At 37.9% G+C, this 18431-nt stretch overlaps 1 protein-coding gene across 2 annotated transcripts in view; it reads left to right on the forward strand.

Annotated features, from left to right (window-relative positions):
- The window catches only part of med27 (mediator complex subunit 27), a 59659-nt gene extending 42195 nt beyond the window's left edge, over window positions 1-17464 (forward strand). The window contains exons 5-9 of one of the 2 annotated variants that reach the window (XM_041242915.1): window positions 5728-5835; window positions 8569-8610; window positions 10556-10633; window positions 15275-15439; window positions 16661-17464. In XM_041242915.1, coding sequence (XP_041098849.1) covers window positions 5728-5835; window positions 8569-8610; window positions 10556-10633; window positions 15275-15409 — 363 coding nt within the window. In that variant the 3' untranslated portion in view covers window positions 15410-15439; window positions 16661-17464. Of the gene's footprint in view, window positions 1-5727; window positions 5836-8568; window positions 8611-10555; window positions 10634-15274 lie in introns of both variants that reach the window. The other variant, XM_041242914.1, reaches the window with a different exon arrangement.
- The last annotated feature ends 967 nt before the right edge of the window (window positions 17465-18431 follow it).

The raw sequence follows: 18431 nt of genomic DNA on the forward strand, positions 1-18431 counted from the left end.
TGTCAGGGGTCAATATGGATTGATCAGCGGTTTTGTTAATCAGAAACAGTTTTGATTAGCATGGGGGGGTTTATTGATTTGAAATTGATTTGCTATTTTTCCTTCCTGGTTCTCATTTATTGGTTTTCTGTGGTAGCCTAAATCTTAATTATGGACCTCAAAGTTTAGGAAGATAACAAGGTCAGAAAACAAGGTGGAGCTAAGGGCAACAAGGCCAGGCTTTTCTGTCACTTCCAAGCCAGCTCTGTCACATGCATGAGCTGGCTTAAACAAGCCGTTTAAACCCCTGCTGTACAATACTGGAACTGTGTCAGTGTTTTATAGAACTTGCATTGCTTAACCCTCCGCAATGTCATTTTGATATTCAGCAGCGAACACCTCAAGCTTCTTCAATGACAGGGATTGCTTTCTTCAGCAAAGCCAAAAAGTTGTATGTATGAAGTGCCAGTATGTAATGGGTTGTATACTAAAGAAATGTCTGATCTGAATTGTCCAAATACTGAAATGAAGTCCTCTCTGTGAACTGATAGAATGGTCACAGTATTGTTGGTGCTTGGATCGTTGTTTTCCATGTAGCGCAGGCTTCAGTACACAGTGCAACTCTGATGTGCTTCCCCACAGTTGGCTTCGGGGACTCTTTTAAAAGCCCTTTTTGCAGAAGTATAGTGTAACTATGCTTACTAACATTCTACACAAGACACATAATCCACTATACCTTTAAAAATTACAGCAGGGCATTCCAATGACCGATCTGTCTTAGTGTTGCTCAAACAGGATGCAGCTTTGTAATACCCATCACTTAAAGTCCTCTGCCAGGAATGAAACCTGCCATACTTGGCTGGCAAACTGAGTCTTATTGCACTGGTATGGCCTCTCTGCAGTAATGGCTTAAAGTGTGACTGGCTGTCTAAGTACAGTTGCGTCTCTACTCTACATGCTAGAAAGACATGCATTCAATTTTGATCCAAATTGACCCTGTCAAGAAATTATTTCACCTAAAGAATAAAAAACTTCAGCATGTAGACCATGAAATATAAATGTTTGCTTCTGAATTTACTTGCTGTTTTTAATAATGTATTAAATCCATTTTATAAGTTGATGGGCCATGAAAGGCATTGAAATCCTTTGTAGGAAGCATTTTCTCCCAGAACTTAAGTTGTACATGAGTTTAAAAAAAAAAAAAAAAAAAAAAAAAAAAAAAAAAAGATTGGAGAGCATTCTCTTTAGACTAGAGTGTAAAACGAATTGGTAAAGAATGATTACAAATTGAAATAAATGTGGGTGTTTGTACACACTCACAGTAATTCCCACACGTATGCACACCCTCTATTCATTGTTAGTGTTAATCCCCTAGGTAGCATGCAATAAATATTGATTTTGATGAAATGTTTTACACTAGGGCAGCATATCAAGATTTTTGGTCTGCAGCCCAGGCTCTCTCCAAATCATAATCTAGTTAAGTATTGCTGTGTTCAGTGGCAAAAGGTATCTATACAAAAAGCTTATACTGTAGGTGTCAAGTCAGCTACTGTAGAAGTGGTGAAACATTTAAAGAATTTGAATAATATGAATATGCTATGAAAATTACTTTGATAATCTGCCTCATAGGTGTCAGTGTATTTTTTAAATGACATTTTTAGTAATTATGTGAACTCTTGAGAAGTTGCTCTGCCGAAATGTAATGCATTGTAAATAGATACATAGATAGGAAAATGATGATTACATTTATACACGCAGTGACTAAAGGGGATGTTGGGTTATTTTTGTACATGATGCACAACCAGGTGCTGCTTGCATATGAAAACAAATTGTAAAGAGTAAGTATCTTAATGACATTTTCTTAGTTTTTATTTATTTACTGTTCTGTGATGCTTACAGTGTCTGAGTGGTTTATTACTGCAATTACTGAAGGATCAGCACACCTTGTAATGCACAGCTGTGTAATTCCAGCAAAAGCAAACTTAATCCGAAGTGCAAGATCACTAGATGGCGCTGGCGCGTACTCCTATAATGATTCTTTGGCTGATCTAGCCTGTGGTATGCATATCTATGGCAGACAGCTGGAACCGAAGAACAGCTGCTGTGACTGAGCAGCTCTTGGGACATTAAAAAAAAAAAAAAAAAAAAAAAAAAATTAAACTTGAAGTTACTGTTTTAATGTTTATCAAAAAGATTATTTAGTTTGTGGCTCGGTTCCTGTGAAGAGAGATTATTTCAAAACATCAATGAAAAAAAATGTTGAGAGATAAACAGAGTCTGTAAGACCTCTTTGATTTGAAAATCACCAGGGGAGCACAATAGGAATTGTACTTTTTAATGAGTGCAAACTGAACTTTTTTTTCGTTTGTGTTCCAAAACTAAAAAGTTGAGCATTAAGAAGGCAGTGTACTGGATTGTATGGGAGAGACACATTATTTCCTATTTTCTGGCTATCTGCCTTTTTTTGTGTTTCTTAATAAAATCAAATCATTTGCAACCCAGGATTTCACACCCTTTTTGTCCTTTTAACACTGATCTGATAATCGGATCTTCCCGTTAACTATCGCTTTAGCGCCTTGAAAGTTCCAGGCTGAGAAGAAGCTGATTGTGTGCTGGGAGAAATGTAAAAGTAATCACTATGGATTATTTACGCTTGCAGTCAAGCATATTGTCATTGTGTTATTAAAAAAAGATTGTAATTATTGAAGGAGGAGGAGACCACAGATTGGAAAATATTCCATGCCTGACTTGCTCGGTCCATTAGTTAGTAAGCCATTAACCCTTTACTCTGTGTAATTATTAATTTACTTGATATCCAGAATAACTATCACGATTGTGGTGGTCACAGGGCTTGAAGGTCAATGCTGTGATATTTAACTGGATTTGAAAGTAAAGCAAAGTATCCCAGCATTTTAAAATACTTATTTGTGTGGTTTCAGCACTATAACCCATTCGTAGTTGAATGAATCCAGTTAAAATAAATGAACAACCTACCGTTTGTATATTTTAAAAACTGCACGTTATATGATCCCACAAAGATTTAAACAGCTGCCTTTCACTGTCCTGGGACTGTGCCATCTGGACAGCCATATCTTCCAAATGCATTTGAAATAGCATGCATTCGGCATCATTAACATCCCAGTTTAAAAAGACAAGCAGCTGTTACTTAAAAAAAAATCTAATCTCTAGTTAATAATACATGAAGTACACATGGAGACTAATGAGGTTCTATCAGCATACTAAAGATGTTAAAACTAAGGCTTTAACAAAACAATCACTTTACTCTTTTGCACTTTGTCTTTTTGTTTTCCTATTACCTGGAAGGGAACGTTTATAGCGTGGTGGCAAAACATTAACTTGTGAAAACTCTATGGTAATTTTAAGAATTCATTTCTGGAACCTGTAGAAACCCAATGTGTCCACAGAGCTTAACAATGATATTTTTTAGTTAATCTTATTCAAAGTAAAGATATCAAGGGCTGATATGTGCAACAGTGAAATATTTGGTTGGGCAATAACGTTGGCCCAGGTTTGCATTTTCCTGCAAAAGAGTTCACACATTCTTCATGCCTTTTTAATATGCTTTTTAATTTTATTTTTTTCTGGTGCATTTTTAATTTTCTTATGCTGAACTGACTGGTAGGAGGAACTTTCTTTACTTTTCACTTTTCACTCACCTTAAGAGGAGATCTTTGCAGTTCTGAAAGCTAATGTATTTCACATGCTTCCAGTTAAAAGGTTTGCTGTACATTTCACATGTGGACCATGGCTTTGACCTTATCAATAAAACACAAGCAGAAGTGTTTAACTCCATATCCACGAGGGCCCCTGACAGGGCTGCGTTAAAGCTTTCTGGTTTGTATGCCCCGTTTTATGTCTGTTATGTTCTTTAATTCAAATCAATACCTCTTTGTAGCCAGGGGGGTCACATCGGTTCCAGAAATCCTACAGCAGATCAGGAAACTTAGCATGTACTGGAAGGGCACAGGAAATTTGGGATGCCAGCTTTCATTTGAATCTCGTTTTAAATTCGAAAGCAGGCTACACTATAATCTCTTCACGTTTTTTAAATGGCTGTGTTCCATGTTTAAAAGGCATTACATTTGTTGAGGGATGATGGCTGGTCTGCTTGCCAAGCTTGTCGTTCTCTCTTGCCAGTGCAGACAGATTGATTGATCTGAGCTTGATTGAGGTTGATGGAGGTAGAAACTAAAGCAAAGCATTCTTTTCTCCTTCCTCCGTGTAGCTCGCTGAATGAAATGCTACCTGTGGCGTCAAGGCCTGTGTATGTGTGGAGTGGCAGGCAAAGGCTTTTTTCTTTTCCTTATGATGAGTAAAAGCAATCCCGAAAACATAAAAATAAGCATTTAGGAATTTGAGGGACAGCTGAAATGATAAAACTTGCATTTAGCACTGAAAACAAAAAGTCTTAGCATTTGGAGCTATTGTGAGATTGCTCTTATAGGATCATTAGTGTTGAAGTATGTATTTATTTATTGTTAATTCCCTCCACCCCCACCCTAATCCTTCATACAGTTAGAATACAGGTCATTGCCTCTCATTTCAACCAATTTCATAACACAGGATCTCAAACTGACCTTTTAAGCTATCCCCCAAATGAAAAACATATACACTGCTTATTAACTTAATTATAATCGCATTTTCTTATACGTAATTGAATTTGATAGTGATACCCTGGGTGGACTCAGTGGAAAACATATTGGCCAAGCGCAATCCTTTTTGTATGCAGTTACAGTAAGCTAGTTGAATTCTTATAATGACAATTATTTACAGTAGTGATACAGATTTAAACTTACAAAGGGAAATACAATATGATGAAATAATAGCCCATTTCTACATTAGTCTTGAACAGTTTGGAAATCAATTTCACTACGATTAGAATAGCAATAATGTGAGATAGCGTCCGCTTGCAGACAGCTTCTATTTGCTAGAGATGTAAATAAATAATTCAGTTCTCTGAGCACAGGGATAAAATGCCATTAAAGCTGTTTTCCAAATGTCATTGATGTTAAACAGTGCGGGTCAATAAATTAGAGTTTTAAAAGGGGTTGGGCCAGGGAGCACTTTTCTTATTCAGTGGAGAGATTTCCACAGGCAAGCACCAGGGCTGCGAATCTAATGCACACACGCATCAAGAAAACAGAAATTATAAAGCACTTGCAGCTACACAGTTAAAGGGATCCTTTTTTTATATACATGTTCCTAGTACAGTGAAACCTTGCTGTTACTGCAAGGCTAGTCTTACTACTGGGGACATTTGTCAAATCATTTGTCAAAGAATTTTACGAAGGTGATATTTATTCAGATTCTCTTTTATACAGACTGTTCTTATTTATAGTTTTAGTTTCTCAATCTAAACATGCAAACGCATTACTTCACATTGCATCCAAGCTTTCCGATGGTTTGGTAGTTTGATAGCATGTTGATCTTTTTAGAGAGGTCATTTGACAGTGGCTTGATGCGTTTGCAACGCTGACGGTGCCCCTAAGGGGTAAGAAATGAAATGATAGCTTGCAGGTGTATAAAGTATCACTTTAAGCAACGCCACTTCAAGGTAGACAATATCTTACAATGGTAGGCATAACTGAAGTTCATTACAAATATTGCACACTGTATATATGGTAGTAAATCTCATATATGTATATGACTTGTCAGTTTCGATGAGTTTGCTGTTGCATGAAAGACATCTATGCCTATGTTTCTCCTTGTTGGTGTTGTTTCTCACAGGTGACTTTGGGAAAAGTGCTAAAAGCCATCGTGGTGATGCGGAGCCTGTTTATCGATCGGACGATCGTGAGGGGATTCAAGGAAAACGTGTACTCCGAGGATGGCAAGGTACTATTCCAAAGAGAGGAGAAATACGTGCATCCAGCCCGTTAGCACATCAAGAGGCAATCATGCAGCAGATTGCCCTGCGCTGGAAGTACATTAGTATTTATTCTGATTTGTGTGGTACACAGAGGTTGCATGGTAAAATCCAACTCAAACAGCCTGCTGAATTATCCCATCTCTCATAGGGGTGATGGTAAGGTATATCTGCTGTATCTGTTTCTTCAGCGCCTCAGTAGAAACAAGCATGTGCAGAGGCTTCTAATCAGCACCTGGAAGTCCTGTTGTGATCCTGAGGATAAAAATCATGATTTGAATAATTCTGGTTTTACCTTGTGGTTCTCTCTTTCCAGCAACATGCTCCAGACTCCGAAAGTGTGTGTGTGCATATATATATATATATATATATATATATATATATATATATATATATATATATATATATATATATATATATATATATATAAATGTAGATTCTCCCTTGTTAGGTGCCCGAGTCATGTTTATGCAATTTCTCAACTAATTACCGAGCGCCAGGAGAGCAGAAGCCTCCTAGTGTACGAGAGAGAGGGGAAACAGTGCTATCAAAGGAGGGCTTCAAAGACAAGCAGAAGCCCCTCTCGGGTAATTTGCGATCCTGCATTCTTCCAGCTTCAAAGCCTGGCTGTGTGTCGGGGAAAGGGAGAGTGAATCTGATTTCTCTAATAAATGCTGACACCAGCCCTGTTTGATATTAGATTCAGGGAACGTTTTGATTTGTTATCGCCTTTGAAATCGTTCGGACGACCTTCACAGAAGTGCCTTATTACCACTCCTGTTATGCTAAAGAAGGACAGGGTGGGGGACAGGACAGAAAACAAGAAAAACAACAAGAGGTGCAGCCATGTTCAAAATAAAAGCAGGAGGAGAAGGACGCCCCCCCGATAATGTGTTTTCAGCAGGGTTTTTTTGGTGATATGGATTTCAGGCGTGATTGAAAGTGAAAAGCTGAGGAGTAATACAATAGAAGCAAGAAGGTGCAGGATTTATTTCACAGGGTTTATCGTCAGTGAGCTGAGTGAGAAGCTCCCCCATGTAACCCTGATCTCAGCTCGATTGATTGATAGATATAGGAGATTAGTGGAACCCTGTCTGCATTTACAGTCCTATATATATATATATATATATATATATATATATATATATATATATATATATATATATATATATATATATATATATATATATAGGACTAAATGCAGACACGGTTCCACTAATCTCCTATTTATCGTTTATTATTATCATTAGTAATAAGGATAACAATGGTAATTGTTTATTTTATTTATTTCTGGCAGCACACAGTGGCCTGGTTACAGGGTCACTTCCTGCACCAGTGAACAATTTGCATTAATGTATAACATAGAAGGTGGATTAACATTATAGTAGATTACAATTATACATGCAGTGACTGACAAGGGATTAAAAAATGGTTAAGTGCAATATGCTAGTAGTTCATCAAGAGCTACAGTAGGCTTCAAGATATCCTACGTGCTAGAACAGCGGCGAACATATTCAGAAACAAGCCTCAAGTGTTAGTGCACATTGAAGTGAGCTAAGTCATTGGTTTTTCATATTGAGAAAACACTGTAGTAAATATGGCGCCAAGACTCCCATTGCATAGCAGTTGGAGCCATTTTACATTGAGTTTGTGATAGTGATACTGTTTGTTGAAACAGGTGTAACTAGATGGGAAAGCTAGAGTCTCTCTCACTGCTGCGACGTGGATAAGTTCTTGCCATGCCTGTGTTTGATGAATACTGCAACAAAGCAAGTGTCAGAACAGAAGAAACTAGCTAGACATATTCAATTGAAAGAAGCAGTAACACGTCCGAATGGTCCTGGCAAACATTTCTGCAGAGGATTGCTTTTCTGTCACAGTTTTTCTGTACCGTGTCGTCTTCGTGATAAACTCAGTTCTGAGCGCCTCAGTTTTGTTTTAAGAGACCTGCAGTTGGAGATCAAGATGTAAAAAAAAAAAACCCAAAACTGGGCATTAACCTTTTTCCACAAATGGCAATTCATTGAGTAAGTTTACTAACCAAAAAGAGGCTATTTACTCTTCCTTAAACTGAATAATTTAAGGAATAGTGTTTGAAGAAAAATATACAAAGGTATGCATTCCCTGGCTTTCAAATTATGCTCACCAACTGATTTCGTAGAGACTTACCACTGCACTTAAAATGCAAATGGCAGCTTCATAAATTCTTGTCATCATATTTAAATATCTTGCAACAAGAGATCAAGGTGGTGTGTAGATCAAGCAGTTTTGACTTAAGCCAAGACATTTTTTTTTGGGGGGGGGGGGGGGGGGGGGGGTAGTATGATTAAAGCTTCAACACATACAAGGTAACTTTGATGCTGAGATCTTACACCCGTCCCTTGCGATTTGAAACTTTTTCTGAAAAGTTGTCAGCTGACAGTTTCTGGAGAATTAGCATTGCTTGCAAGTGAGAGTGAGGAGTTTCTATTCCAATACAAGTGCAGGTTGTAATTGTCCTACAAGGCAACTACAATGTAAGTTACCCCGAAGGCATCTGTTTCATGTGTCAAAGTGTTAACTTGTTATCCAGTTAAAGCCTTTTTTCTGTTGCTAAAAAAGCAGGACTTATCAAGTACTTGCGTTGCAGGACAACAAAGAAAACTGCCCACATGGCAAACGATGCGTAGTGTTGATTTATTGTTTCCTTCTTTCTGTTGCAGCTTGATATCTGGTCCAAATCCAACTACCAGGTGTTTCAAAAGGTAAGCAGCCCACATTCTTCTTATCTTTTGATGGAAAGCACCTTCAGATGCCACATTAAAGAAACTGAGATCGCTTCTGTTTTGTAGAACACAGTTACCAAAAAGGTGAGGTGTGGCTTTTTCACAGAGGGACCAATTTAAACACTGGGAAAAATGTGTTAAGGTCTTAACGACAAAATGCATTTGCGAAAGGAAATATAATAAATAAAACTGCTGGTTTTATACAAGCGAGTAACAAGAAGTAAAACTGGCCCTTTTTTATGATGTTTGCAGTCATACCTAGTGGCTTGTATTGTGGATACTCAAATACTATGTTTTATTTGGGTGCTTTGACTATTAGTTCAAGATCAACAGCTGCTTTTCAGTTCTAGTTACGTGCCATAGACATATGTAACGTAGACTAGATGTGTCTTTATACCAGTACACTCCAGCATCATCTAGTTCACAGCAGTATGTTGCCAGAGAAACTAAAGAAAACCTCCAAAGCTACAGATTACTAGATCCTGCTGGCTTTTGCTATGGTAGAGTAACTTTGGCTAATCTAGCCCAGGATACATACATCTGTGACGGGCAACTAGAAGCGAGGAGGAGCTCCAAAATTCAGTGTTTCATTAAGTAAGAACTCAAAAGTGTGCCTGAGTTGTTTTTTTTGTTTTTTTTAACTGTGTAGCATTAACATTGATTTTCCTTTCATGAATATCGGTGCAAATTGCATTTTGGTGTTGTGACCTTGATAAATCTGACCATTTTTAAGCAATTGCAAATAATAATTAAAAAAAAATACATGTGCTTAAAGTTTGTAATCAGCAGGCACCATGCACAGAGAGAAACGACACCTTGAATATAAGGATGGCTGCTCTTCTCAGTTATTGTGCAGAAACTAAAATGCATGCTTTTTTTGTTTCCAATGAGATTCCGAAAGTGCAGAAATCATTCCCCCAGCAAATTACTGAGTCCACTTCCTTGGCCCTCCCACCCCGAATTCCATGCTGTCGTATTTGTTCCTGTGTTTGTCAAGCTCCTGTCTCCCTTTTGATCCCTCAGAAGCCAGTGCTTTTTCATTTTCTTTGTTTCTTTTAAATGCATTGCCTCCATTTTCTTCCACAAACATTGCGAGTTTCCGACTGCGACGAGCATCTTTTATCTTGTCCCCCAAATCTCATTAGAGTGGAATTGCTGCCGGAGCAGCGTGTCTGCCACCAGAATTAGATCGCTAGTCAATTTGGGGGTTTGCCTTTTAAAAGAAATTGCTTTTCAAGTGACTTCACATCTGCAGCACTGGATGAAAGAGGGGGAAAAAGAGTGGTGACTGAGATACTATACAACTTTCCTTCAAAGCAACAGAATATCAGTATTTGTTAGTATTTTGTTCTTGTAATTATTTTTTTTCTTTTCAAATGCTCATTGCACATTTTAAAAATTAAAAAGCATTCAGATTAAAAAGCATTCAGATTAAAAAGCACTAAATTGATTAAACTCCTTTTGAATGCTGCTTAATCCCTCTCCAATGTCAGTAACATGACAGTGCCTAGTAGAATATACAACCTTACCCCTCTGGTCCAGTACATTACTGTAATTATTAGAAGCACTGTATGCCAAGCTTATATCCTAATAAAATGAGCTGCAGCTCGATTGCAAAAATCAGATCCCCAACCCAATATTTCCCCTACCTCACATACCGATTCCACTGCGTAAGATTTTATAGCCTGAAACTTGAGCCTTTTTAATTTTTTTTAATAAGGGACATCCCAATAACTTAAATGAAAGGCGAGCGAGATTGAAAGCAATGCAGTTGTATTCTCAGATTGCTGTAGAATTGTTACATAATAAAAGTTTTAATATTATACATTTGGAAGGCTGTTGTAATCGTACAAGGTTAGTTAATCAGGATCGGTGTGTACAGTGCAATATTACCGGTCTAAATCTGCTCTGTCATGTTTTTCAGGTGACAGACCATGCAACAACAGCACTGCTACACTATCAGCTGCCACAGATGCCAGATGTGGTGGTAAGGTCTTTCATGGTGAGTAATAGGACAGGGAACCTGTAAGGGGAGCAGGTGCAATGTTAGGTACTTTGCAATAACACGCCAGGATTGTAGATAAGGTTGCCAACTGTCCAGTTTTTGACTGTACATCCATTTTTAAGGGAATTTATACAGTGTCCAGTTAGAACCACTGACCAGGCAGCAAAAGTCTGTTTCTTACGAATCTCGCTTACTCACTGTTCATTGCTATTTGGGTGTTTCCATTCTCTCTGAGCCAGTCCTTTCAACTCTGCTCTGTGGAAAAAAATCATGCACAACTTATAGTGAAATATCTGTTTGACAAACCAATCAAAATGTATTTCCCTAAAGCCCCTAACCAACAGAGTTGAGTTTTTGGATGCAGTGCAGCACATTTCAGTATCTATGATTGCAGTATTTACTGGAGATTATCATAGACCATGGCATCAAATCACAATTCTTTACCGGAGAGGTTTCTAAAACGTTTTGCAAGTCCAGGTTCTACAGACACTCAGCATTTCAAAAAGGTATCGCACTCTGTGTTTTAAATGGATATATACATTAACTCGCATAATAAGCTAAAACCTTTCCAGTCACTTCTCAAAAGTGTAAAAAAGTGCACCTGTCAAATAGTTTTGTATAAAATCAAGATCATACATGATATTAAAAAAATGATTTCAGATTCTTGCAGTGTGTGGCTACCACTGATAACTTTGCATATTTTAAGTTGGAGATCAATAAATTAAACTTTTGAGAACATTTCTAAAGAAATTAGTTTTCAAGTGGATTTTTTAACTTTTTTGTCACATTCAAACTAGATCAGTGTGGGTATACTTGATCATAGAATTACATGATTATTTATTTAGTAATCTGCAGAGCAACAGCTTTTTAGAAATTTATAATACTGTATACTTTTATACGATAAAAGTTTGATCTGATACATGCTCTAAAGTCAGCCCTCAAATGGTAGAACTCTCACAGTCCCCAAAGGGTTAAATCCGTCTTCTCAGAATTTTACAGTCTAGTCTTCAACCTTTCTCGCAGTGCAGAGGGAATTGAGATTGATTAAACCTTCTTTTAAGATCAATGGAAAGCTATTCTGATCATGCTCTTATGCGTGGGCAAGGCCTCCTCAGAAATGTATCATTTATTATGCACCGATCTTCCAAAGCATTTCATTCCTCTCCCATATTATTTTCTTTTTCGTTCGCTGGCTACACCCCTTGTATTGAGCCAAGGACACAAACCTGCTGAATGCAACTTTACACTTTGAACTCTAGCAGCTTTTAAAAGGCTTGGTTGGGTTTCCTTGCTTTGAGCAACCAGAACAAGAGAAACTGCTACAGCCAGTAGTGATCGCAGTGCCCTGTTCTGTAAGAAATAGTGCTTTATTCTTCCTTTGAGAAATGTTTAGGTCAGTTGCGTTATACATTCCAGTATTAAAGAAGAACTGATCAGATATACTATATAATGTAAGCTGCATTCAAATTGTGTTATGTTTGTTTAATTGAAAGGCAGTCACTAAACTGTAAAGTACATAGAAAAAAAATTTAACATGAATCCAGTGATTGTAGCTTTGCTTCAAACTGATCTTTTGAGACAGGTTTTGAGCTCCGTCATAGATCTCATTTTAGTAAACGTGTGTTTTGTATCCTTTAGGCAGCAAATGAAATGTAAAAATGAAATAAACTCTTACCAGTCACATGGATTTGTAAGCTATTGAATCTGTACAGCAGAAAATGTAATTTGACAAGTGTGAGCAGTTCCAAGCTGTGTACCTCTGAAGCACTGTATCGTGCGAAGAGCCGAGGATAAGCGGCTTATATTTACAGATCTGTCCAATCGATCCTTAAAATACCACCAAGAACGTCTTGCAGGGAAAGCTGGGCATTAACCACAAGTGTCAATATAATATTCCCTTCAGCGATCAAATGTAGGATTCGATTGACAGGGTGCTATCTGGGCTTCAGTATCTCTGCTGAAACAATCACACCTGTAGAAAAAAGGCTGGTCCACGCTGTCTCCATCTGCCAGCTGCGGGAAAGAAATCCACTATAGATTGAGTCGTGCTCTATTTCTGTTCCAATTACTGAAGGGAACGTTTTGATAATGAATTCAGGGCTGCTCAAGTGGAAACATGGCTATTGGACGTGTGCATCAATCGTAGGTGTGCGTGAACTTATCTACAGCGGTGGAAAAAAGTTTTGCATCACCTAGATTGTTAGGATTAAGATATCATAAAAAATAAAACTATAAGAATTAAATTTAGAACATCATGTCATCAAAGAAGCTACAACATGATATGGCAAAGTCTACCGGAAGTCATAATAGTAGTACAATATTACATGTTCGATTTTTGAAATGTCACCTTTTTCAATTTGTCCGTATGAAGAACTACAAAAGCAGTACGTAATTCAGTAAGTTCACGTAACATTATTCAGCAGGTTTAATTGGACTTTATGAAGCAAAATTAGTTCATTCTATAGGGAGGTGCAAAACTTTTGTCCATAGCTGTATACATGTACAATATGCATTAATATCTGTCTATGTGTGTGCTGTAGCTGCGTGTAATTACATGGGTGTGTGTGTGTGTGTGTATATATATATATATATATATGTGTATATATATATGTGTATGTAAATTTGATTTTAACAGGAAATATATCATTTAGATTGAGTATCTGTTTCAAGAGCATTCAAGGGCCCATAACAAGCCGTAATGCATGGATGCATTCACAAACACGCAACAGAAAACTATATCTACATTCCTGTTCATGGAAAATATCCATAAATATATTTTCTACCTTTTTTTTCATGATTGTCATGTTTTGATGCCTTTGAAAATACGCCAGGTGTCCCTGTAATACAATAGAATTGATTTTCAAAGCTTACTACAGTGGAAATGACTCAATTTTTCAAAAGGAAAAAAAAAACCACCACCCTTTTGAAGTTACAAAATAAGAAACAGACAACCTTCCTTACTTACACTGCCTTAAATGAAATACATGCTGTGTCAATAGCAACAAACTGAAAGCAGCGTACAAACTGGGGATGAGCCAGCGGTCAGTACAGAGGACAGTAGTGATGGTAGTCTGCAGGATAGTTTCAATTGCAGTGAATCTTTCAGATAGACTGCAGGTTAGGTTTTAAGATGTTCTAAGCGGCAGCAAACACCATGTATCAGTCATCTGCCCCTAGAGGATTGTCAAACAGGTATTAAGTACAGAGCTGGAGATGATCTGCAGATACAACCGTACTTTCTGCTGTAGTACTCATTTTTGTACGGAACTTAGGAGTAAACCCGCAGCTGTGTTGCAATTTGGCCAGCAGTGCTTATTTTGTGTTTTGTAGCTTCAGCAGATGTAATTTACTCTTTTGAAGGAAAAGGTTTTGATAATCAGCCCTAGCGTTGTTTTCGTTGAGACTTTAAGTCAGTCACGGGTACGTGATACTGCTGCTGCACCTGTCTCTGGAAATCAGCCATGAGCCTTTTGTGTATTCTTTTTCTCCTGGGGGATTACTTTGAATTAATTTAATTAAGTCGCTTGCTTGAAGATCAGTTCTTTGCAGGTAGTCAGGCAATCTGGTTTAAATTTTGAGAAGGCTGGCTGCGATTCAGATAGGTAATGTACCGGGATCTAACAGCTTCGGGAAGCTTCCTGGCAAGAGAAGACACTGATTGACAACAGCCGGTCAAAATTTTTAAATCTGTATTCTAAATGTGTGCAGGGATTGAAACAAGACTCCTATTGCATAGCCGTTTCACCCATTCCAGGTTTTATTACAAGCTTCGCCACAGTGTATAGGTAACAAGCTCAGGTGTATCTTATTAAACTCGCAGTAAAACCAGGAATGGATCAAACTGCTGTGCAGTGGGTCTTAGAATGAAGTGAACTTGTGTTGTAAATGTTATAAAGTACAATGCATATCAAAATGAAAAGGTGATCATAGTGCATTACATCATACTATAAGATCCTCTCAGTTTTCCAGCATGATATCCAGTCTTGTGTGCATCTCCAGAAAGCAGCAGGTGCTGTGTGAAAGTGAAATTGATGTTGATTCAAGCCCGCTGACTATCCAGTGTTGGTTTCTCTTGGTCTGTCTCTCCTCGCGTCCCTGCTGGGCTGGTTATCACACAGCTGTCTCTCTGTTATCTGCATCCTTCTGAGGCTTTTGTTGGTTTACATAAGCAGTTATTTTAACCTCTTTTAGAAACAGCTCTCCTGTGGCAGGTGGGACTTCGCACACATGTACAGCACCTTTTCAAAAGACTGTTTTTCCCCATACATGTTAATCGTACATAAAGTGTATCATTTAATGAACAAGAGCTAGTTAAGCAGCTGACTAAACAGTAATTGCCGGTGATGAGGGCTTACACTGCTCAACAGAGGTCATACAGAGGACAGCATGTAATGCACTGGTTATAGAAGTGAATGAAACCGCAAATCAGGCTGCAATACTGACCCCAGCAGTTGTAACGAAGGCTTTGCATCCAGACTAAGAAAAAGCTATACTCTTCATACAGCGCAGAATAAAGAGTGTGACTCAGCACTGGATTTCAAAGAAAGGGCACATCTGTGGATACCCAAGACTGCTATTGTCCACCAGTTTGCACGTCTCTGCTGCATCAGTTGTTGTTTTTTTTCTGCTTGTTTCCAGACCTGGTTGAGAAGTTACATCAAGTTATTCCAAGCTCCCTGCCAGCGCTGTGGAAAGTATCTGCAGGACGGGCTGCCTCCCACCTGGAGGGATTTCCGCACTCTTGAGGCTTTCCATGATACCTGCCGGCAGTAACCTGGGAAGAACCACAGGACTGGGGCTGGGGCAGGAGTCACTGTTGTCATCCAGTCTGCAGCAGTTGGTTAAAGCAACGGGTCATTGCATGAGAATTGTACTGCTGGAGGCCTGGGTCCAAACTCAGTCCCCAGTGTTCTGTGATTTTAATGAACCAGCACGGAAATCCCTTCAGATTAAGATTAAGGTGTTTTTACAAAGATCTGCAGGGAAGCGCGTATAACTCCACCCCAGAGTTGTAATCCCTCATGGTGCATCACCTTTGTAATAAATAAGTAAGAATATGTATTGCTTATGGCAGCTGGAGTACATATAATTAATCATAACTATAAATCTCAGGAGAGTCTGCAAGCCAAGTCATGGGGTTTGTTTTTCAATTAGGAAACAATAAGTACCTGATCAGCCAAAGTTTCAAAACACTATATGCAAGTAATCTGATTCTTGTAAATACAGACAGGGGTTTAAATATACAAGCAAGCACAGAACTGTCACAAGTTCCTTGTTTCATTTTATTATACCCCTCCAAGAGGTATTATGAAATCAAGTCAGAGCGAGACTCCTGTTAAAATCAGCCTGTCGGAAATCTACAAAAGCGCTCTTCTTGTGGTTTATCAGATACAGTCCACACTCCAATGATTTGATATTTGCTCTACAAAATATATATATATTTTTTTTTTAAGATCTGCATCTGTTTCTTCCACACCTCGCTTGCTGGTAGTCACATATTTTGTTAATTGAGAAACGGCAGACCAGTGTCTGAAGCTAGACAGAAGTGATTTATACACTAGTGTGGACACACTACCATATATTTCTTGTTTGACAACCAGAACTGGACAGTGCATCAGTGTTGGAAAGCAGGAACAAGCACGCTTAGAGTAGAGAGATGGCAAGCTGCCGTGAAGTCATCATGGAATAAATGATGTAATTACTTGATAGATGTATATGGTACTAGGGTAGAATGCTAGTAAGCTTTAGCTAACACATTTTATTCCTTAATTCAGTATTAATTCATTTTTTTATTTTTACTTTCAACAAATAGGCTATTTACAAATCCCATTCAGAAATTGAGCAGCACTGACCAGTCTATTACTACACAAATCAGTCTAATATTAATTGCAATGTTTAGCTGTTTGAAATCTAAAATGTTAATTGTCGTGTCATTTTAAATATGCAGTATAATATTATCAAGGTTCTTTTCAAATCAGAAACAAGAGTTTATAATTGACTAATTGAATTTTTCATTCTTTGTAGGGATCTACTGTGCTGTACATGACTTAATGGGATCATAGATAGAAAATAATGGAAGGTGATGACACATGATCTTCACTAAGATATTGAAAATTGGATTCAAGCTTATCCTCAGATTACTGTGCAGCAGTATATAATGTCATGACAAAATCAAACTTGTGTCCCTCTACGATCTGTGCTCTAGCAAACCCCTTGATAAAGAAACAGCACTGCTAAACGTTGCATAAAAATACTCCAGGTTTTTCAGACATTTGCTTTTCCTAGGAAAGCACAGAATAAGCAAGATTGAATTTGATTCTGAGGATTGAAAGGCACAAGAGAGGCAGTGTCTTATATGCAAAGACTTTCTTCCAATATGCAAAGACTTTCTTCCACGTGTCCGTGTTGGCCTTTGATGATCAATTTGTTAATCAAACCCTGTGTAACTATTTCCAGCTGTAAATACTAAGAAGACTTTCCAGTTCTGCATTAAAGCTTCCCAAGAGGCTGTGAGATTCAGTTCATTCCCCTCCTGTTTCTAGCGTGATGTGTTAACATGCAGTTAGCACACCCTTGACACTTTTAGTTCAATTCACATTGTCATACAGGTTCTTGGTGATTTCATGATACCAGTGTATATATTTTTGCCAGGCTAAGGTTAAGGTTTAACCCTTTTGAATGTTTGTTCCATTTGGAAGTCAATGATTTGCATTCTCATTGCTTGACTGGCTGCTACTGGTTCTAATGCCTGTACTTCATCTGAACAACAATATAAAATATTCAATCATTTTGTTCTACTTTTTGTATAATAAAAAATAATAAAAGCAATCTGATGCATCTTCTTTTTTTTTCTTTAATATTGCTTGTGGAGCAGCGTTCTGAGATGCATACTAATTGTTTAGCAGCAATCGGCACAGCGTGAGTCAGGGTTATTCCTTGATGCACCCCTGGCGCTTTCATCTGCATAGGAAATGCCTCAAGCAAGTCCTATAACAGCCCCAGCAAAGAACATATTGTCGGTTGGTGTGTTTTAACACATTTGACAGCATGTGCTTTTTCATGGTTCTCTTTCTTTATATACAGATTAGTATTTCATAACAGATTAAAATGAAGATTAAACTCCAGTTTCTGGTGTGTGTATGTGTAAAAAGAAAATAATGATTTTTTCTTTCAACCAGGGTTCTAACAATTAATAGCAATCTAAAGTTTTAGGAGCTGCGAGTGTATTGTGTTTTATGGGCAATGAAAAAAGGACTGTAGATTTGAAAACCTCGACTATTTACAGACACCAGCAACTGGAGTTGAGAACTAGTGGTTTGGACGTGGGTAAAGGCATGGCCGCATGGCGTGCATTGTGGTTCATACAGTCAGGGAAGCACAGGTTCATGTCCTGGCTGTGCAACATCACCAGACTTCACTGGGATTTTACACCTCCACACGTACTAGATAGTCTTCTCATAATTGGTAACTCCCCGTTTTATATATAAAGACTATCAAACTCCCCGGACAGTACAGCGATCGAAGTGACCTCCCAACTGAAACTTATTTGGTTGCTTTCCGAGAAAAAATATAAGGGCCAGCGCTGCTCATACTGCCGTCTTATTTTTAGCCCTCTAATACAGCACAACCTACATTTGTTATTCATTAATACTAAAGGTTATCAAATTCCACTTTTATTAGAAAGCCGAGAAGAACAAACAGTATTAATTGAAGTCTGGGATATATATTTTTTCTCCATGAAGGATTTTTTTTTTTAAACAGAGGGGAAAATGGTTGCTTGCTTTAATTTTCCTGT

The sequence above is a fragment of the Polyodon spathula genome, unplaced genomic scaffold (assembly GCF_017654505.1).
Source record: "Polyodon spathula isolate WHYD16114869_AA unplaced genomic scaffold, ASM1765450v1 scaffolds_1438, whole genome shotgun sequence".
NCBI lineage: Eukaryota > Metazoa > Chordata > Actinopteri > Acipenseriformes > Polyodontidae > Polyodon > Polyodon spathula.